The sequence below is a fragment of the Theobroma cacao genome, chromosome 9, assembly GCF_000208745.1.
Source record: "Theobroma cacao cultivar B97-61/B2 chromosome 9, Criollo_cocoa_genome_V2, whole genome shotgun sequence".
Classification (NCBI taxonomy): domain Eukaryota; kingdom Viridiplantae; phylum Streptophyta; class Magnoliopsida; order Malvales; family Malvaceae; genus Theobroma; species Theobroma cacao.
In genome coordinates this window covers 27,238,054-27,260,172 of record NC_030858.1, presented here as the reverse complement: position 1 = coordinate 27,260,172, position 22,119 = coordinate 27,238,054, and the positions used below count along the sequence as shown (strand labels likewise).

Sequence of the window (22,119 nt, the reverse complement as noted above, 5' to 3'; positions counted from 1 at the left end):
ATGGCTTATGACAATATATGAGCATGAATGGCTAAACTGATTTTGGTGTTATAATTATTTATACTGTGTATTTAGCCTTGAGAGGCTAGGTTGCGATAAATTGCCATCTCATGCTAGAATGAATTTTATTGATTGGTGGATTATATATTAATTATTTACTGCAGAGGGGGTTCCGTGGACCAGCCTATTAGAGGGGCACAGTAAACTCCATTATATTATTACCTCAAACGGAGAGGCACGTAGGGTATCTCCTGGGGTAAAGCTTAGGGTTCACTTCACGCCAAACCACCACGTGAAGGGGAACTCAGCCAACGCCAAGGAACGGCTATATTTTTCTCAAACTAAAAATATATTTTAAGTTTATACAAAATTTTAACAACCTTGGCGGACTCGGTTGGATGCCCTGCGCAAGGTATCACCGAGTATGAGTTTTGACACGAGCCAAAGTTTTAAGAAATTCATAAGCCAAGTTGATTACTCGATTTTTATGGATTGATTTTATTTGGTTGAAATGAGTTGAAAAGTAATGAAATTACAGTATGATGATTTATTTTAATTGTCTCTATTTACTCGACTTTAGATAGTTTAGATGGTATCTGTTTACTCACTGGGATTTTATAATCTCACCACCCTCATTTCCTCACATTTCAAGCTCAGAGAATTCCATAGTTAGCTGACTTTGACAAGGACTTTCATTTGGACTCGAATCGGTAAAGCTGTAGGTTTCCAGCTTCCGATGCATTTTGGTTAAAGGTGGGCCCACGTGTCATTGCAGATCAAAACTTATATTTTGGTTATCTGTATTTCTATTCATACAATTTTTACTTTACTTTCATGTGCAAAAAAATTATTTACGAATATTTCTATAAAAATTTATTTTATGACAAAATAGAATATTTCAATTATTATTTTTGATAGTACTAGTTGTCAACAATTTGCTTTCAAATGAACGTTTTAGATACTTAATTTATTTTTAAATCATTAAATATATATTTTCTGCTTACCTACTACATTTTTAGCAAGTTTTGAGATTTTCAAAAAAAAAAAAGAAATGACAAAAGTGCCCCTATGAGCTAGAAAACAAAATGTTATGTTCTGATTTGAAAATGATTTGTAATCCCTTGAATTTTGATATTTGATAGCTATTGCTCACCGGGGAAGTGCGAAAGCTTATACGAGAGCCTTGCGGGATTTCGATCGGCATTCGGGGTGAAGAATGTTTGTCGAGGCCTCGCGGCGATTGTCATAGGCTCGATGGGGAGTTCCGGGTCATGACAGATAAATTGCAATTTGATGCTTTTATAATTTGTTTAAATTTGTTTAAATTTTTTGTCTGAATTTTAATAAAAAATATTATTGTAGGAACAATGGTTAAAAGGAAGCATTCTAAACCGATACCTAGAGCAACAAATGCCTCTACAGTTATGTCATTGCCATCAAATGATAGTGTGTTTGTTGATCCATCCACTCAAGCATAGATGCAGCAGGTCAATGATGTGCCCTCTAAGCCACCCTCTTTATTAGTTACATCTGCAAAGCAAGTAAATAATGAGACATCTACTCACGATTCGTCTAGATCCACATCTATTGATTTAGGTGCGAGTGTAGATGGTTCATCCTTAAAGTCAAGGGGTAGGGGGCCTAGTGTAGGATTATAGACTCCTATAGATCCATCAAAAAGATTGCATATAACTCCTATTGGAGAGAGGTATGTGATCTTGTATTATAATGAGATAGTTATATTTGTTATATATTTTATTATGCAATAATTTTCTTTTATCTTGTACTAGTACTTTTTTCGAGCAAGGGGTCAAGACTACAATAACAAGGATCATAAAAAATCACTTCAACGGTCCATGGCTGACATGGAGGAAAGTTCCTAATGATGTAAAGGAGTTAATATTTAAAAAATTTTAGGTACTATGTTTGTTATTCAATTAAATTATAACTTTTTATTCTCAATTAATTTGTATCAATTTTTTTAGTTACTATATTATTTTGATGTAGGAAAAATGTGTTTGGCCTACAAATCAAGATGTTTTGGTTCGATGAATATGGGATAAAATTTGCTCCGATCAGTTAAGAGACATGCTTTCAGAGGAGAGGAATAAAGCAATGACAGAATCTAAAACAAACAATATTATGGATTGCAAAGGCATGTCAAGTGAATGGATCACAAATGAAATTTGGGATGACCTTGTCGATACAGTATGGGGTACAGAAGAACGGAAAAACAAATCGAGAAAAGGAAGGCAAAATCGTTTAACGCCAAAAGAAAGAAGCATTCCAAAGCACACTGGCGGTTCAGTTCCATTTGTTGTTTATGCAAAAAAGATGGTATGAATTAATCTTACTTCACATTTATATGTATGGTTTTCTTTATTTATTAAATTTAAATTGTATGTTTAGTAGTTTGACTTTGGTTTTTCCTTACATGTTATTTATATATATGGATTATGATTGAGTATATATAGTTCTAAATAAATGCAGGCAATTGAGATGAAAAGAAATGTTAGCTTTTTGGAAGTGTTCAACCGGACGCATAAGCGTATGGTGGGTCACGGTGATTTTATAGATAACAAGTCTAAATCTACCAGTGTATGTATAAAATGGATTAATTTTTACTTCAAAATTGATGATATAATTGAATACTAATCTTATTTAATTTTTTATGTAAGAAATGTATACTTCTGTACTATCGCAGAAGTATGGTGAAGATTCATCTTTTCAGCCAGAGTTTGATCCACATGCTTGGATTGAAGCAACTGAACGGATGGAGACTACACGCACTCACGTATATGGGTTTGGTACTTGGGTGCCTGTTACAGCTCTACTTAGTGGAACACAAAGCAATGTAGTAACATCTGAGTCTACGTGTGGCCCTATCAACTCAAATGCCACCAATCTCGCAATTGCATTAGAAGAAAAATTGAAAAATTTATCAAAAAACTTGGGTAAGATTCGTGAGGAAATACGTGGCGAAATACATGAAGAAATTAAGAATGCAATGACGAAAAGTATGAGTAAATTTATGGCACATATGGAAACAATGATCGTGACTACTGCGCTTTCAAAACATGGAAATGCGGGTACTTCAAGCTCAAATCTTGACAAGTAAGAAGGCAATATTTCATAATATGATGTCTCTTTTTCATTTCTAGCCTTGGATACTTTTTAGTATAGATATTTAATAACACATTTAGCTTTATATCAAGTTATGTGTTTGACATTTTTAGATTTTTTGTGTTTATGGCAATTTTTAATTGTACGAATTTGACTTTGAATTTTAGGTTTTAATGTGTGTTTCTTTTATATATTTTGAATGTCAATTAATAATTTATTATCGAAATTTTAATTAGTAATTTTTTTTTGGAAAAGCATTACTAACAAAACATGCAATTGGAAATTAGTAACGGAAAATTCCGTTGGAAAAGCATTTCCAACGAAAACTTTTGTTACAAATTTCCAACGGAATTCTGTTGGAAATGCCTTTCGGACAAAAATAGTCCGTTGGAAATGCTTTTCTAACGGAATTCTCTATGGGAAATAATTTTCCAACCGAATTTTCAATTAGAAATTTTCGACGAAATTCTCAGTGGGAAATGCTATTCCAATGGAATTTTCCTTTGGAAATTTCCAACGGAATTCCGTTGGAAATGAAGTTCTAATGAAAATTCCATTGGAAATTTCCAATGGAATTATTGCAAGATAGCCCACGGATTAGCTCCTTCCAATGAAATTTTCCAACGAAATTTCCAACGGATAGCATTACCGATGAGGTTTTTACCGATGAAATTTTCAACGAAATTTTCCATTGGAAATCTGTCGAAAAAACGTATTTCCAATGAAATTTTAGCTTTTTCCAACAGAAAATTTCGTAAAAAAAAGCTAGTTTTTTCGTAGTGTACTCAACATATTCCTATAATTTATTACTTTTTTTTAAGGCTGGTATTTGTATTAAGTATCTAGTTCAATAGGGGAAGGTCCCTATACAATCAAACAAAAGCCGCAGTAAAACAAAAATGGTCATGCGAAATAACCCACCACATGACCGATACTCTTAATTATTAAATGTTTAAAGCTCTATTTCATTATTTGTTCCCAAAGATTGATGTCACCAAAGGCTCTACCATCTTAAAGGTGTTAGTGTAAGCCTTGCAAGTCAATCAATTTTATATTTGTAAATACTACATTAATTAGTCATATTTCATGTCAAATATATTATAAATATTTTATATAATGTATGGGATATTTCTTTATTTATGAGTTTATTTATAAAAAGTTATGAGAGACATATGTAAATAAAGCCCTTAGACGATAATGGCCTTGCAAAGAAATTATAAAGATTATAATTATGAGATTTTTATACATCAAAACCTAAACCTTCTTGGAGAAAGAGTTTCTACTTGAAGGGACTAGTAAAAGTAAAATAATTCTTCAAGAGGTTCAATAACCATAAACTAACATCCCTATGGAACCTAATCCAATGGTTGAAGCATTGGATGCTCAAACCAATGCTCAACAAACACAAGTGCTCCATAAGTCTACGAGACAAAGACAAGCTCCAGAGAGATACAAATTTATACTCGAAAGAGATGTTTTATTGATTAACAATGAGCCTACTACTTATGAGGAAGCAATATCTTATATTGATTCCAATAAGTGGTTTCAGGCAATGAAATCTGAAATAGATGCCATGCATGTCTACCAAGTATGAACTTTGGTTAATGCACCTAAAGGGATAAAACCCATAGGATACAAGTGGGTCTTTAAGAGAAAGGCTGATGTGAATGGTAACGTATAAACATACATGGCTAGGTTGGTTACTAAAGGTTATAACCAAATTGAAGGAATCGATTATGAAGAAACCTTTTCACCTGTTGCCATGATAAAATCCATTCGGATTCTGCTTGCTATTACAACATATCATGCTTATGAGATATGGCAGATGGATGTGAAAATAGCATTTCCTTAACGAAAATTTGCAAAAGGAAGTGTTTGCGACGCAGTCTAAAGGTTTTACATCCAATGAGAGTCAGCATAAAGTACGCAAGCCCCAAAAGTCCATTTATGAGCTAAAGCAAGTGTCTATAAGTTAGAACATCATATTTGATGAAACTATCAAGGATTATAATTTCATCAAGAATCCTAATAATTCATGTGTTTACAAGAAGATAAATGGACAAGCAGTTGTTTTCTTAGTGTTATATGTTCATGACATTCTGCTAATAGGAAATCATATACCAAAGTTGCAAACTGTCAAGATCTAGCTATCTAAACATTTCTCTATCAAGAATTTGTGAGAACCGGCCTATATTTTGGAAATAAAGATCTACAGAGATAGATCAAAGAGGCTATTAGAATTATCTCAATCTACATATATAGACAAGGTGCTAAAAAGGTTTAGTATGAATGAATCTAATAGGGGACACTTGCCTATTTTAAATAGCATTCATCTTTCAAAAGATATGTGTTTGAAGACACAAAAAGAGAGGATGAGGATGGAAATGATGCCATATGCTTCGGTTATTAGGTCTATCATGTATGCCATGTTGTGTACTATACTAATATGGCGTATGCTCTAAGCGTCATGAGCAAATACCAATTAAATCCAACTGAGAATCACTAGATTGCTGTGAAAAATATCCCTAAGTACTTACAAAGAACTAAGGATGTTTTCTTGGTCTATGGAAGGGTTGAACTCCAAGTTAAAAGATATAGAAATACTGCATTCCAAACTGACAAGGATGATAGTGAATCGCAAAGTGGGTTTATATTTACCTTAAATAGAGGTGCAATCAGTTGGAAAAGTTTCAAGCAAGCAACGATTGCAGATTCTACAACCGAGGCTGAATACATCTCTACGTCTGAGGTAGCGAATAAGGGAGTTTATATTAAGAAGTTCATAACTGAACTTAGTGTGGTTCCCAAAATTTTTTATCTTGTAACTTTGTATTGTGACAACAATGGAGCCATTGCGCAAGCAAAGGAGCTAAGGTCTCATCAATGGTCCAAACATGTATTGTGGTGTTATCACCTGATTAGAGAGATCATTGGGAAATGTGATATTAATATAGAAAGAGTAACCACAAAGGACAATTTAGTTGACCCTTTCACTAAAGTTTTCTACCGACAGAAACATGATCGGCACTTAAAGGACTTTAAGATTAGATACATGGGTGATTAACTTTAATGATAGTGGGAGATTGTTAGTGTAAGCCCTTCAAGTCAATCAGTTTTATGCTTGTAAAATATTACACTAATATTTTATATAATGTATGAGGTATTTCTTTATCCATGAATTTATTTATAGAGAGTTATGAAAGACTTATATAGATAAAGCCCTTGGAACATAATGGCCTTGCAAATGAATTACAAATGCTATAATTATGAAATTCTTATGCATCAAAGCCTTGTTCTTAAATATGTTCTTAGTCATCGTATTGTCAAGATTAAGGACATTGACAATGCTCAAAGACTAATACATGCTAAGCTTTCTTGCTTTAAAAGTAAGCAATCGATCTTATAAGGTGAAGTATGTGAGATACTTGAGGATAGTATGTGGGTGCTTGTTAAGGAACAAGTTCACTTATAACCCATTATAGGAGTTCCATTTGGTATTTCACTCAAATGTCAATGGAAATACTCTCATGTGTCATAGTGTAAGTAATTCTAAGACTAGTGATACAAAGTCATCTTGTTTGTGAATTGTCATGCTTTGATTTCACCCTTACAGGTCTGAAGGTGACCAGATGCCCAAACAAGATATTTTTCAATATGGCATGAAGCATGCAAAGATGAATGAATAGTCTAAAGAAGATTTATCACCCCAAGTGATTTGAAGGGGACATATCTCATTTACTCTTAACTTATATTGATTGAAAGTCCGTGGCCGAAGCAATCTTGATAAGTCAATATAAAAGCTACATGACTAATGTGGATAAGTTAAAAAGTAGACACCAAGCTAGGCTTTCTATCTATCTGAAATATATGATGAAACGATCGAATTACACTAAAATACTATACACTGCAAGGTTAGTCAAACCATCTTGACTCTCTTAACATTTAGGTGGTCATGATGTATTGCTAGATGCCTCTCATGATCTATAAATATAAATGTAAATTCTTAATGGAATTAATTTATATTTATTGCCAACATGTTGGGAACCTAATGGGTCACACATAATAAGATGACAATGTGAAATGAAAATGGGATTTGTATTTAATTGAAAATTTGGAATTTCAACAAGGACTTCATTAAACTATTTAATTAAGTGGGAGGACTAAAATGTAATAAAACAAAAAGTTGATCAGCATTTTAACCTAACTATAAATACTTTATGTGTGTGCTGCACCTTTTGTGAGATTGTGAGAAAAGGAATCAAGAAAAATAAGAGAAAAAGAAAAGCCCTAGAACTCTCTTTTTGCCACTAATTGACAAGGTTATAAGGGAAATGAAAATTTTCTTCTTTTGTCTTCTTTTTGTTCTGACAATAACAAAAACATTTTGGGTGCGATTTATGTAATCTTGGCTACTAGTATAGCATCACGACACATTCAATTGTCATTAGTGTGGATCACAATTAGAGACTAGACATATGGACAACTTTGGTTTGTAACAATCGGGCTTTAGTGCACATAAAAGTGGAGGATTTGTGAATTGTGATTTTCAACAATCACTCACTAAAGTATACAATTCAACCAATGAATGTTTATGCATGATTCATCCAATTGAAAATACAAAACAAGTGATCCAAGGGAAGTTTCAATTTTTTTTGTTTAAATTCCACCGCATTACTCTGTTTAATTATTTTTAATGCATGAAACTCGATCTTTGAGCATGAAGGAAACCCTTCAAGGGGGACATATGAGAGTAATTGTTATTTTAAAATTTTCAACTATAGAATATCTTGGAACTTTATCTTAAAGTTAAAATTAGATTTTGTTTTAATGTGTATATCACCTGTATTTCTTTGGAATTAAGTGTAAACTTATCTTATCAAATACTACTATTGTATATATAAATAAAGTACTAAACAATACAATGAAATTAAGCCTTTTTCATTTAGCTTCTATGTGTTATCAAATGGAGTACAAAAGAGTGATTATTGCTTTTTTGTAATTATGTTACAAGCCGATTCTTGTTCATTGCCAATTTGCTTACAAGTGATTAATATTTCTTTTTTGATCTAGCAAATGCATTAGGAAGAGAATAAACAAAACAAGTAATTTTTTTGTCAAATTAAAAAGTGAAAATTATTATAGATTTTCAAGGGTTTCTAAAACACTCCTTCAAAGTAGTGTTTTATTCATTTTATGCTATGAACTACATGATTAAAGCATCAACACAGCGGATTACTAAATACTGAAACAAAATAAAAATCATGCATCTTACCTTGGAATCACCTTGGTTGTTTAATGCAAAATTAAACACCAAAGAAAATCAAAAAAAGGTTTTTACCATTTCAAATGATATCGTAATCAAATGCCTTCTTTTTGGTGCTGAAAAATGTGAACACTTTCTTGTGTGAAAGAATCACAGTTTCTCAAATGCTTGACCTCCAATGATGCACATAGATTTCAATGGATCTTTCTCAAAAAGAAAGCTTTATGCCATGGGCTTCTGCTAGCAAGTGGGCAATGATTTGTCTTTCTTTCTGCTTTGATTTCTAGCAAAGAATCAATGGAAAAGTCTTTTGAAAAACCCTCTCAAGAGTGGTGACACTCAAAAGAAAAGCTATTAGTTTTTTTTTTCTTTTGTTACCTCAAAAAAGAGTGGCTATAATGTGACATTTATATCTAGGTTTAATTTTATTATTAGACTTATTATAATTTGCAAAAATAAGTCCTTAATATTATAACAATTATAATATTTAACTAATGCCAAATTAAACTCTTTTAATTAGGTCTTTAGTAGTTAAAACCTAGAGTTTGATTTAAGTCTAACTTAAATCATCACACTCTCAATTTAATCCAAATTGCAACCTTTGTGTGTGACCCATTAGGTTCCTAATATGTTGATAATGGAATTGAATTATAATTTTATTAATTAATTAATTTAAATGAATCATATTCAATATTAATTAACTAATTCAATTCCATAGACCAAGATTGACATCTAACAATGCATCATGGCCATCCAATTGTTGGGAAAGTTAAAAGATTCTTTAACAACCTTTTAGTGTACAGTTTATCAATGTAATTCATTCCCTTATCATATATCCCAAAGATGATAAGAGCTTAGTGTAGTGCCCACTCTTATTGACTTCCATATTTGTTCCTACAATTAGATCATTAGCTTTATGGAGACTTATGAAACTCATTTCATAATCTCCTAATCACCTTGGCCAAGGATTTGATTAAGCTAATGTCAACAAAAAACTAATGAGATACTTCCCCTTGAATCACTTGGGTTGATAATTCCTATTTTGACCACTCACTTGCCTTCATATGCTTCATACTATACCCAAAATCATCCTGTTTTGTCATCTTTGGTTAGGCACCTATAGGGATGAAATCAAAGTATAGCACTCCACATACAAGATAACTTGGTGTCTCAAGTCTAGGAAGTAGTTACACAACTGACACATGAGAAGTATTGCATAGACACTTGAGTGAGGTACCAAATGCACTTCTCATGACAGGTCATGTTCAATGAACTCGCTCTCCCATGGCAAGCACCCACATGCTAGTTCCAAGTATTTTTATGCTTCAACCTATGAGAGCGGTTGCTTACTTCATAAGGAACATAGCATATGCCGATCTTTGAGCATTATTGATGCCTCATCTCAATAATACAATGATCAGGAACTTTTAAGGACAATGCTTTTATACATAAGGATCTCATAATTGTATCTTAATACAATTTCCTTGCAAGGCATATATAGTTCCATGGACTTTATCTGCATAAGTTCAAAAAGTAATTAAATCACAAACTTATGGATAAAGAACTACCTTATAATTATTATAAATTAATAAAATATCATACATGAATAACTCAATGTAATTCCCATATGACCAGAGATTGGCTTACAGGGCTTATATTAACATTTTAATGTTTAACTAAGTACCCCATGAAATGCATGGTGTGAAATTTTTACATTGTAAAACTTTCCTAAACCATAATTAACTAAATATAAACGTTAAATTTTTTTTGCTTAGTAAAAATATCCTATATTAAAGAATTTGTGTTGATTTTCTTATAAAAAGGTGCCAAAAATGATCGCGTGAACATAAAAGATGCCAAGAGATGGAATTAAACGACAAAAAAAAAAAAACTTCATAAAATAAGTAAGAACATCAAATATGGTGGAAAATAAAGCTAAGGAGAGATGTAAACATAGGTTACAAAAGGCGATGTGCTTATTTTCATGATTAGATTTATAAATGGAGCTATTGGTGGAGTCGAATGTAGCAAAACTTTACAATCCAACGTCTCTATCTCTTGTTCTCCTTTCCTCCCATGTAATTCGGCTTAAACTAGAAATGGAAAGAAACTTAATTTGCCTCCAGCCCCAAAGTTACCAATAATTGGCAACATCCATCAACTAGGAAAACTTCTCCACTGCTCTCACAAATTTCTCCTTACTTGATGTGGCTAGATGTGTTTACCAAATTTATTCCAAATTTGATAACTGCTTTTTGGAAAACAGATGCATTTCTTGATCAGGTAATTGAGGAGCATACAAGTTCAAAAGGATGGCATGTTTGAGATGACCTTTCTCAAGCAAACCTCAAAGCAATCTTTCTCGTCTTTTAACTCTATCTCTCTATTCTCCTACCTTAACTTACTACAACATTTTTTTCCTTTGACTGCAAAAAGAATTGCAATCATAAGTGAAATATCTACTGCCTTAGATTAAGGCTGCACTTAGAAAAAGTGTAATCTTAACCAATGTTTGAAAAAGTTTAGTTACACTTCTTTATCAGATTTTTCAACAATTAATACACAACCATATTATATGACTGTAATCCTAAAATCTATGACAGTATTTAAAATTTGTAGATATAAGGGGTATGATAGCAACACACACAACATTTTAATATGAAGCAAAAAGGTATAAGCAACAACTTCTAAGGTATGAAACAAGCAAATTTTTCAAATTTTACAACAAATTTTTATTTTTCAACAAATATTGATCATCAAACTTTTATTTTACAAAAAATTTTACGAAAGAATATGATCAATCAATCTTAACTTTTCACTAAATCCTGCAAATTTTACATGAAGTATTAAATTCATTACTATTATCAAACTATTTAAACGTCTCCTAATAAGAAAAATGCTTTATTATCCAAATCTATTACTCTAGCAACACACTTTACAGTGTATATATGAGATTAACTTATTATAAAATTAATTTTGTTTATATTAATAAAAGAAAGCAAAAAGAAATTATTTTGGATAATAGCAAGAATATATTATATAATTTTACACAATCTAAAACATATGAAGTAGAAATTAAAAATGAACCAAATTAATTGGAACCTGATCCCAACTTATTAGCATCTCTACATAACTCAAGCGAAAAGCACCTAAAAACCTATAAAAAAATAAAAAGGAAGTTATATACTTTTCATCAGAAAATAGTTTGGGTTTTTACTTTATGTTTTTGTCTTCTTTTCTTTAGATAAATATTAATGGCAACAATGTTTTCCATTTTATAATCTCATCTTTGTTTTTCAAAATCTACTTGTACTTCCGTTGGTCACTTGTGATCAATCAATTTTTGGAATAAATATTATAGTGAGACCCATTGACGTCAGGGCGTCATGAAAACCCCAATAAAGTGAACACCAATCTTGATGAAGTTAAAAATCCCACTAAGGTGAAAAATAGTCAAACTTCCACTTTAGTTGGCCAAACCAAAGATATTAGAACTTTTTGCTCTTTTAAAAAGAGCCTAGAGAAAATAAGCCCTACTTATTTAAAAAAATATTTTTTATTTATTTTTAGCTTGATTATCTAACAATTAACCTAATAGGGCTCTATATAACTATTCTTAAAGAAGAGAGTTTCCTTTTTTTCTCATGTGGGACTATTATTTTATCCCACAATTCCTAAATAAATCAAAACTCTCATTCCAAAATAAAAAAACTTTTATTTTATTCTATAATTCCTATGTGGGACCTAGATAATAATATATTCCTGCATCATTCTCTGTAAATTGGAGAAAAATCATCTTCGAGATCTATGTTTTCTTCATGTTCTCCATAAAAAGAAGAGAGATCAATTACATTAAAATGAGAAGAAGCTTCATAATCTCCAAGAAGCTCAGTCTTGTAAACGTTTTCATTAATATGTTCCAATACTTGGAATGATCCATCAACTCAAGGAGATAATTTTGCACGAGACTTAGGAATACATTCTTCCCTTAAGTAAATCCATACTAAGTATCTTTCATTAAAACTAGCAGGTTTTTTGTGCTTGTTGGCTTACTTTCGATATATGGCAGTTTGATAAATAATCTTATCTAGAACTTCTTCATAGAGCTTCTTCATTTGCTTAGCACATCTTTTAGCATCAGCACCAAAATAACGATTAGTTGGTAACGGAAGAAGGTCCAAAGGACTAAGAAGGCATTTTTCATACATTACTTTGAATGGACATCTTCCAGTGGTTTGGCTCATAGAATTGTTGTAAGAGAATTCTGCTAGTACTAACACAAGATCCCATTACCAAATTTGTTGACCCATAAAGCTTCACAATAAGTTTCCCAAACTTTTGTTAACCACTTCTATTTGCCATCCGTTTGAGGGTGACTCACAGAACTAAATTGCAAGTGAGTTCCCATTTTCCTCTAAGGAGTTTGCTAGAAATGACTCATGAACTTCACATCTCGATATGCAATGATGGTTTTTGGAATTCCATGGAGACGCACAATTTCTTCGAAGTACAAATCAACTATGTGAGAAGCATCATCTGTTTTATGGCATAACACAAAATGAGTCATTTTGGAAAATTTGTCGATGACCACCATTACAAAGTCCTTTTACCTTTGGGTTCTTGGTAAATCCAAAACAAAATCCATACTCACATATACTCTAGGAGCTTCAGGAATAGGTAACGGTTTATACATACCAGTGTTTTGATTTCTAAGCTTGGTAGTGTGACAAATACTACACCTTTGAATATGTTAGGCTTATAAAATTTTTTCTTCACAAGAGTCAATGTTTTGTCTCTCCTAAAGTGTCCAGCTAATCCTTCATTATGAGCTTCCTAAATAATAGATTGGTGCAAAGAACATCAAGGGATGCATAGTTAGTTACCTTTGGAAAGATACCCTTTTTGGTTGGTAAAATTATCTATAAAAATGTTGAGAACTAGACTTCCATATCTAAACAAATTTAGAATTTTTCTCCAAAAGTTGTTTGACCAGATGTTGTAACTCCTTATACTTTTACGAGTTCATGCGATAAGCAAGCTTAATTAGAATTATAGAACCAAGGATTAGATCGATGGTATGTTGAATATCTTGCATTGGTGTCAATTCGTGGGGTATCTCATGAGGTACAACATAATAAAACTCCTCAATTATAGGTTTGACACCCTTAGATAAAGATGAAATTACTTCATTCTCAATTAGAAGCTTTAACTTTTCCACTTTGTAGTTGGCAACAACATTCTCACAACTTCCACTATCAATAATAACATTACAAACCTTCCCTTGGGATGTGCACGTTGTATAAAAGATGTTGTGGCAAAGCCAACGTTCATCTTCAGCCATCATAGAAGTGTTAAGCTTACAAGGAGTGGAAAGAGCTTCTCCATAGTCAACAGGAACTTTTTTTGACTCATTTCATTCAATACTTTTGGCTCATCCTTTACTTCTTTCATGCTAGATTCTTCAATAACTTTTTCTTCTACGAGGGAGATAATTCTTTAATTTGGACAATCAGAAGTAATATGCCCAAATCTTTAACATTTAAAACACTTCTTGTTGACATTAAAAGCATAAATAGAAGTAGTTTTTTTTTTTATAATTGGGGGAGGGGGGATTAGAACCTTGCTTTTTAAGCAGGGGGATTATGCACCTGTCAAGCCCAGCTCTACAATATGTTTATTATGCCATTCTTACATAAGAATGCATGTTTGCTTACTTGGGTACCTCAAAAATCGTTAAAGAACGACAATTTACCAAATGGTATAATTAAGTTGAATTAAGCCTTGAACTAGTCCAAACAGAGATTTTAAGATGAAATTGAGAATTTTAAAATCTCAGAATGACTTAAAATGGTGATTCGTAGTTCGAGGATCGATTTGGAGTCAAATTGGAATTTTCATGACCTAAGGGCAAAATGGTCATTTTACCACCCGAGGTTAAAAATTAGAATGTTGGAAGAATTTTTTTATCAAGATTGACTATTTAAAACATAATTTGAGTTTGAGAAGTGAAAAATTTTAATTCCAACATTTTTCGAGCATAGGGGTAAATTAGTCATTTTGCCACCCCAGGGGCAAAATTGTAATTTTACACCACCCAACACTTGTCCAGCTCATGGATTTTACCCAATATTATCATGGATAATTGAGAAAATTTAAGTGGTGGAGAGAGATTACTTAATGGGTAAGTATGACACATAGACCAATGGAATGGTGACATGTGTCAAATTTTCATCCATTTATTATTTGGCTTAAAAATCACCACAAAATCAGCCCATTTCTCTTCATATGGCCGGCCAAAGCAAGAACAAAGGAAGAAAAGAAAGAACAAGAACCCTAGGGTGAAAATTCAAGAGAAAATTGGTGGATTTCAAGTAATCAACCAATCAAAGGTAAAATTTCTTATTTTGACCTGTGATCTACCTTTCCCATACATTCTTTTGCATTTTCCATGGTTGAATCACAAGATATCATGAAGGATTCATGACTGACTGAATTTAGAGAGAGAAGATTTGATGATTTATTTGGTTAGATTTTGAGATATTTTAGTGTTTTTAGTTGATTGGTAATGTGTAGCATAAAAAATCAAGCAAGAAAAATTCATGTTCTTCCATAACCCATCATTGGCCAAATTCTCCATTTGGAATATTGATGATGATTTTGATTTTATTTCAAGTGAATTGGTTAGGAAATGATGAATTATGGTGAGAAAATCAGGTAGGAAAAATCATAGTGTTGATGCACTCACCATGGCCGAAATTCTCAAGAAGAAATGTGAGGATGATTTTGCTAAATTTTATGCTATTTGACTTGTGTTTGATGGTTTGGGGAATTGGAAGAAAAATGGAGTTAATTGGAGTTAAATTGGACGTATTGCCAATTAATCGGGTGATAGATCGAGTTAGGCCAATACCATTTTATTTAGGTACATAATTGAAATTATATTGAACACCATATTTAGATAGTTACCCGAGTATTTCACACCCCATTTCATGCATTAATATAGAGCCTGAATTGGTTTTATAAAAATTTAGCACAAATTTAGTAAATGGCTTATTGTGCATTATGTCTAGGTGGTGAGCATTCTGGCAAAAGTAAAGAGATAGTACCCGAGGATCAAGAATCGGAGTACTCAAAATTCGACTCCCGAAATAGTGAGTAACCTTACATCATCTTAATTATCTAAAGTGATTTTATCCGATTTTGTGATTTTATGAAAAATGAGTTTAAATGGTAAATATTTATGTTTTATAAGCAAAATGGGATTAAATGAAAATGATTTTATGAAATTGAATGATGGTTTTGAAAATAGAGTACTTGGAGACTGTTTTCATGTGTTGTAAATTCATGGTTTGAATCGAATGGCTTATGACAATATTTGCATGAATGGCTAAATTGGTATTTATGTTGTAATATATGAACTGTGTATTTAGCCTTGAGAGGTTGGATTGTGATATAATTGTCATGTCATGCTATTGCAAATTTTATCGTATGGTGGGTTTAGCTTGCTGCAGTGGGCGGTTCCGTGGACTAGCCTATTAAAGGGGCACGGTAACCCTGTTATATTCTTACCTCGGTCAGAGAGACATGTAGGGTAACTCCCGAGGTACAACTTTAGAGTTCACTTCACGCCAAACCACCACGTGAGGGTGAACTCAGCCAACGCCAAGGAACGGCTATGTTTTCAAAATAAAAACATGATTTATGCGTACATGACTTTTTAACAACCTTGGCGGACTCGGTTGGGATAGCCCCAGGCCAAGGTATCCCTGATAACTGAGTATAAGAATGATTTTGGCACGAGCCAAAGTTTTAAGAAATTCATAAGCCATGTTGATTACTCGATTTATATGAATTGGTTTTATTTGGTTGAAATGAGTTTAAAGGTGATGGATTACAATATGATGATCTATTTTAATCTATCTCCATTTACTCAGCTTTAGATATTTTAGATGGTATTTGTTTACTCACTAGGATTATATAATCTCACCACCCTCATTTTTACCCATTTCAGGCTTAGGATAGTCAGTAGATAGCTCACTTTGTTGAGGGCTACAGTTGGACTTGCATCCTCAAAAACTGTAGGTTTACCGCTTTTGATTTTATACTTTGCATCCTCGTTCGTGGGACCACGTGTCACTGTAAATTAAATTTTATACTTTGGTTATCTGTATTACAGTATGTATGAATTTATTTAGCTTTTACGCTACATAAATTATTTACCGGTAACTCTATAAATATTGTTTTATAAGAAATAGAATATTTTATTGAATATTTTTATTATATTTAAATAGTTATAGTTTCACTTTAAATGAATGTTTTAGACATCTAAACTTATTTTTTATTATGAAATATGTGTTTTTCACTCGCATACTACATTTTTAGCTGGTTTCGAGATTTTCAAGGAAAACTGACCAAAATGCCCCTGTGAGACAAAAATCATTTTTTTTATTGATTTAAGTTGAAAATAGCTTAAAATCTTTTAGAACATGATATTTGGCAACGGTTACTCACAAGGGAAATGAGAAACTGATATTAAAGCCTTGCGAGGTTCTAGTTGGCATTTCAGGCAATGAATGTTTATCGGAACGTCACGGCGGTTGTCACTAGCTCAAGGGGAGTACCGGGTTGTGACAGCACCAACCAATGAGACAAATGCTCGGGTGCATAAGTAGAAGTAGTTTATTTCTCATTATTGTTTGGAGTTTTGGAAGGGTTTACCTTTAGAGGAGAAATGGTTGCCGAACTTTGTGTCCCATAGTTTGAGGTAAAATCATTTTGTCTAGATGAACTCATTGAGCTTTTCCATGATTGTTGTTTCTCAAACTTTAATGCTAATATGATGACATCATTTAAGCTCCAATATGGTTGCAGTTAAACATGTTGGTCCCAAATAAATGTGCTAGAGGGGGGTGAATAACATTTTTTGGCTCTCACTAAACTTGATTTCTAATTGGGGGCAAGTTGAAGGTTAATAATGAGAAGTTCGATGCAAGATGAAGGAATGATTTAAGAAAGAATGAAAATGAAAACTAAAACAGAGGAGACAATACATAAAGATTTATAGTGGTTCGATCAAAAACATACATCCACTACCTTTATTGTTCAATCAAGGATTTTTCAAACCAAATCACTATAAACGGTGGAATTCCCAAGCTCCCACCAAGCTTTTACAATGGCTTTTCACAAGCTCAGCCACAACCTTTAACAATGGTTTTTCCCAGGATCAACTAAAACCTAAAACTAACTTTTCTAGGCTAAGTTAGAACCTATACAACCACTCAAGCAACCCAAGCTTGATTAATCCCCTTAGAGTGACTCGCACGCTCTAAGTAAACAAGGACAACAAAAATAAAGATGTACCTATGATCACTAACCTGATCTGAATGGTACAAGATGAAGTGCTTAACTCTATTACAAGGATAGGAGTGAAGTGCAGAAAGTAAGAATAGAGTTTTTGCTATTTTTTAGCTCTTTTTGATCTTAGAAGCATATGATCTTGTTCTTAGCCATTGGGGAGGGTTTTTATGCTTGAAAAACCAACTTCGATGGATGTTTGATAGTTTCTGACCATTGGAAAATAGTTTGGAGTCAGTTCTAGCTGTTAATCTGCCTTCTAGTATTCAAATTCGAATCTTCAGACAAAATGCTCTTAGTCGACTAACTATGTTTCTGAGTCGATTAAGTCGTCTCTATCTCTGAACCCAGTTTTTCGCAGTAAGCTCTTAGTCGATTAACTATGCTTCTTAGTCGATTAAGTCGTCTTTGTCTTTGAACCGGTTTCTAGCAATAAGCTCTTAGTCGACTAACTATGCTTCTTAGTCAATTAAGTCGTCTCTGTCTCTAAATCAGCCATCTTCATCTTTGAGTTTTAGTTGACTAACTCCTTTGATTATCTAACTAAGAGGCTTCTGTTTTGTGGCTCAATTGTAGCTCATTCTTATGAGTTTTGATATTTGCTTTTTAATGATTAATTTATTAATGACATTCATTTTTGTCCTTCACACTCAAGTAGTAAAGTTAAACATAAATAAGTGAGAATGTTTTATTATCATCAAAAACTAATGGAGCAACAATCTCTCCTTTTTTGATGATGAGAAAACATTCCTTGATTAACAGCATAGTGTCTATTAGTTCCTTTTTGTTTTGCACAAAATGAGGATTTTCTCCCCCCGAATGTGTGCTCCCCCTTAAAGTATACATGATTTTATTATTCACTTCAGCAAGTTTTTATCTATCTCTTAAAGAAAATGACAGGTATAGATTCAACCATTTGACAGAATATTTTTATACAGCCTTACAGGACAATTAGCTATAGGTGATAGAAATATCATTCACTATCATTAGCATATGTTCAGCAAATCATATCCATTCCAAAAATAAATGCCATTAACCATCCAACAAAAATATCATATATCATAAAAGCATAAGCAGCATCCATTTTCATTTGAAAAATCGTTTTCATTCACAATTCAACAGAACAACCATAAAAATAAGTTATCAGTAAGTTATCAGCATCCAATTTTCAACCATCAGTATACAAAATAACATAAATAGCCCAATATCGTCAAAGTCAGATTTAGATTCTTAAATTACCCCTAAATCACTTCTACTTTCTCCCTAAAATTCTTCTACTTTCTATCTCCCTTAAGCTTTCTATCATATTTCTCCCCTTTTTTTGTCATCAGCAAAATAGGGGTGATGCACCAGTTTAGGAGGATTCAGAGGGGGTGGACTCATCAGTTCCAAAGTGGACATTGAGGGGTTCAGAAGATGGTATAGGTGATGATCTTTATGGTGATGAGTCAAGGGAAGATTTGTTTGAAATTTGGAGTGGATCTTGAGCAGAAGACTTAACTGAGGGTTTAGCTTTATCAGCTATTTTGGAAGACTTTCTCGTCTTAAGGAATTTTGTGTTTGTTGCCATGGTCTTTCTCCCTTTCACAATTGGTTTGGGTTTGTCTTGTGTAGATGCAACAGCTTTCCCTTTCCCTTTATTAGATTACTCACTCTTCTCTGTAGATGCAACAGGGGACTTTCTTGGAGATGTTGGTTTTTGTGCTTTGCCCTTTGTTGCTTCTCTTTCAACTTCTTCTTCCCTCAATATCTGGTGAAAGACATCCATGATGAGAATTTCCTCAAAGTTTTATGAGAGATAGTTTATCAGGTTGTGCCTCATCATGCTGTAGAGCGTTGCCATTGAAGGATTCTAGCACTTCAATACCTTCATTGGAGTATTCTTGATTTTCAGGTTCAAAGGTAGGTGATTTTCTTGCTAGACCAGATTCTAGTTCATCACCTTCAGCTTGGAAAGCAGGACTTTTAGCAGCTCGTCCTATTGGTGCTGGACTTGGTTTTGCAAAAGTGTCTTCAGTTGTAGGACCAGAAGGTGATTTTCCTTTTTCTTTCATCACATTTTCCAACTCTTCCAACTTATCTTCAATTTTCTGTTTACTTACAAACTGGTCAGTGAGTTTTCCATCAATTCTCATTAGCAAATTTAGAATCATTTCATTTGAAATCTGGGAAGAAGCTGTCTAAGTAAGGATGGAAGGCTCATCCCTTGGAGCAATTTTAGGGGTTTTGACAAACTTTTCTTCTTCTAGCTTATACCCTATTTTTGGCAAACTTCCTAGATAGATTGCCTGATCCCTGCTCTTAACTTGGTCATTCTCATATCTGGAACTCCATATCCCCTTTTTCTTTATCAGAGAGTTAATTATGTTCCCATAAGGTAGATTTACCTTGTCAATTTGATAGGTTCCTCTCATTCTTTCTATCATGAATTACCTAAGTTGAAGGGAGTAGCATTAAAAGCATGTTTCATCAGCCACATATCCTGAAGGCTTACATAGCTGAAGCTACCGCTTCTTCCATTAATTGTTGAGGCAATGAAATAATGCATGATCCTAATTTGAGGGCTTTTAATGAAACTGGCATAACTTTTAGATGAATATCTTTCTTTTTTCCTTGTGATTATTTCCCATAGAGATGAGGGATCATAATCTTCAAGGATTTCATATTCTCCCTCTTCGCACTTAACTTTGAACAGACTTCCTAAATCTGTGGCAGTGACCACAAACTTCTTTCCATTTAGGAACACGTTCAAACCATCATCAACAAAATCCATAGGTTCTTCAAGTTCATTTTCATCTAGTGCAATGCTAGCATAGAATTCCTTCACAAGGCTACCACTATAGGTTTTGTTCTTAAAAATGCTCAATTTCTTCAATTTTTTCTCTTCAAAATAATTCGATAAACCTTCTTTAATTTCTAGTGTTGGTCCCAAGTAAATGTGCTAGAGGGGGGGTGAATAGCACAATTTTGGCTCTTTCAAAAATTGGCCCTAAGTGAGTACAAATGCCGGTGAAAAGAAGGAAAGAAAATAAGAACAAAATAGAGTAGACAACACAGTAGAATTTAGAGTGGTTCTGTCCAAGACCTACATCCACTATCTTGATTGTTCAACCAAAGATTTTCTAATCAATCCACTAAGAACGGTGAAATTCACAAGCTTTCACCAAGCTTTTACAATGGCTTTTACCAGGCTTAACCAAAACTTTTCACAATAGTTTTTACCGGGATCAACTAAAACCCAACACCTAATTTTTCAAGGCTAAGTTAGACCCTATACTCAATCAAGAAATCCTAGCTTGAATCAATCCCTTAGAGTGACCCACTCACTCTAAGAATACAAGGAGAGAAGTGATAATAGTGTACCTATGATCACAAGGTTGATCTAAGTGGTACAAAGTGAAGTGCATATCACAATTACAAAGATAGGAGTTGAGTGCAGTAAATGAGCAAAGAGTATTTTCTAGTTTTTAGCTCTTTTATGTTCTTGGAAGCCTTAATTTCATTTCTAGACATTGGAAGTCCCTTTTTATAATTGAAAAATCATCTCTGAAGTGAGTTAGACAGTATTTGATCATTGGAAACAATTTTGTTGCAGTTCTGGCTGTTAATTTGTCTTCTAGTACACAATTCAAATTTTCTGACATAATGCTCTTAGTCGACTAACTTACGTCTTAGTCAACTAAGCTGTCTTTGTTTTCTATTTCTAGTTTATGGCAGTGAGCACTTAGTCGACTAACTCATTTCTTGGTCGACTAAGTCAGTTCTGTTTTGAAGTTCAGATTTCTGGCAGTAGCTTCTGTCACGACCCAAATTTCAGGTCATGACCGGCCCATGGGTCCAATGAACGTAATCCACTAAACCCAAGCAAGCCTACTATTTATCTTACTTATGATTCTATTAATTATCACTAAGTCCTATTTCATGACTTTGAATCAAAATAGTGATATACATTGCCAACTCGTACTGGCATTACTCTTTTAAAATTTACATTAAGTTCATCTATACATAACAAAATAATACTCGACTTCCAACGGAGTGACTCGGATGAATATACAGCTACCGAATGTCGAGACACCTACCAAAAGATGGACACAGGTCTACAAGGACACCTCGTCCTAATTATCGGCTGCCTCGTGATCTGAAAACATGAATTTGAAAATGGTGAGTATAAACCCAGTGAGTGAACAAGGAAGGGAACAAGCAACAATTAGGGAAAATTTAAAATCATGATGCAGTTGTTTCAAAATAATGCAATTTAGTTTATTCTTATTTAAAACCCCTCCAAACCCCAGAGTTTTTCACTACAGCGAGCATGAATTTCGCTGCAGTGAAAACAGAGCAACAAGAGAACCATTTTTCCTCACTCAACAAAAAACCAT

At 33.2% G+C, this 22,119-nt stretch overlaps 1 protein-coding gene across 2 annotated transcripts; it reads left to right on the top strand.

Moving 5' to 3' along the window:
- LOC108663353 lies at window positions 1,290-3,246 on the top strand. Of its 2 annotated transcripts, none has more exons than XR_001929323.1 (5): window positions 1,290-1,708; window positions 1,791-1,917; window positions 2,008-2,337; window positions 2,491-2,598; window positions 2,679-3,246. XR_001929323.1 is itself a non-coding variant. In XM_018127099.1 (5 exons), the coding sequence occupies exons 3-5, from the start codon at window positions 2,089-2,091 to the stop codon at window positions 3,116-3,118; spliced, it is 771 nt and encodes a 256-aa protein (XP_017982588.1). In that variant the 5' UTR covers window positions 1,290-1,708; window positions 1,791-1,917; window positions 2,008-2,088; the 3' UTR covers window positions 3,119-3,246. The 2 variants fall into 2 exon arrangements, 1 of the variants encoding a protein (XP_017982588.1); XM_018127099.1 differs by having other exon boundaries at window positions 2,705-3,246.

Excerpts from the sequence above, each read along its gene's own strand:
- LOC108663353 (XM_018127099.1), top strand. The coding sequence starts at position 2,089 with ATGCTTTCAGAGGAGAGGAATAAAGCAATGACAGAATCTAAAACAAAC. Across the intron at positions 2,338-2,490 it reads TTGTTTATGCAAAAAAGATG|GCAATTGAGATGAAAAGAAA; the intron begins GTATGAATTAAT and ends AAATAAATGCAG. Across the intron at positions 2,599-2,704 it reads ACAAGTCTAAATCTACCAGT|AAGTATGGTGAAGATTCATC; the intron begins GTATGTATAAAA and ends GTACTATCGCAG.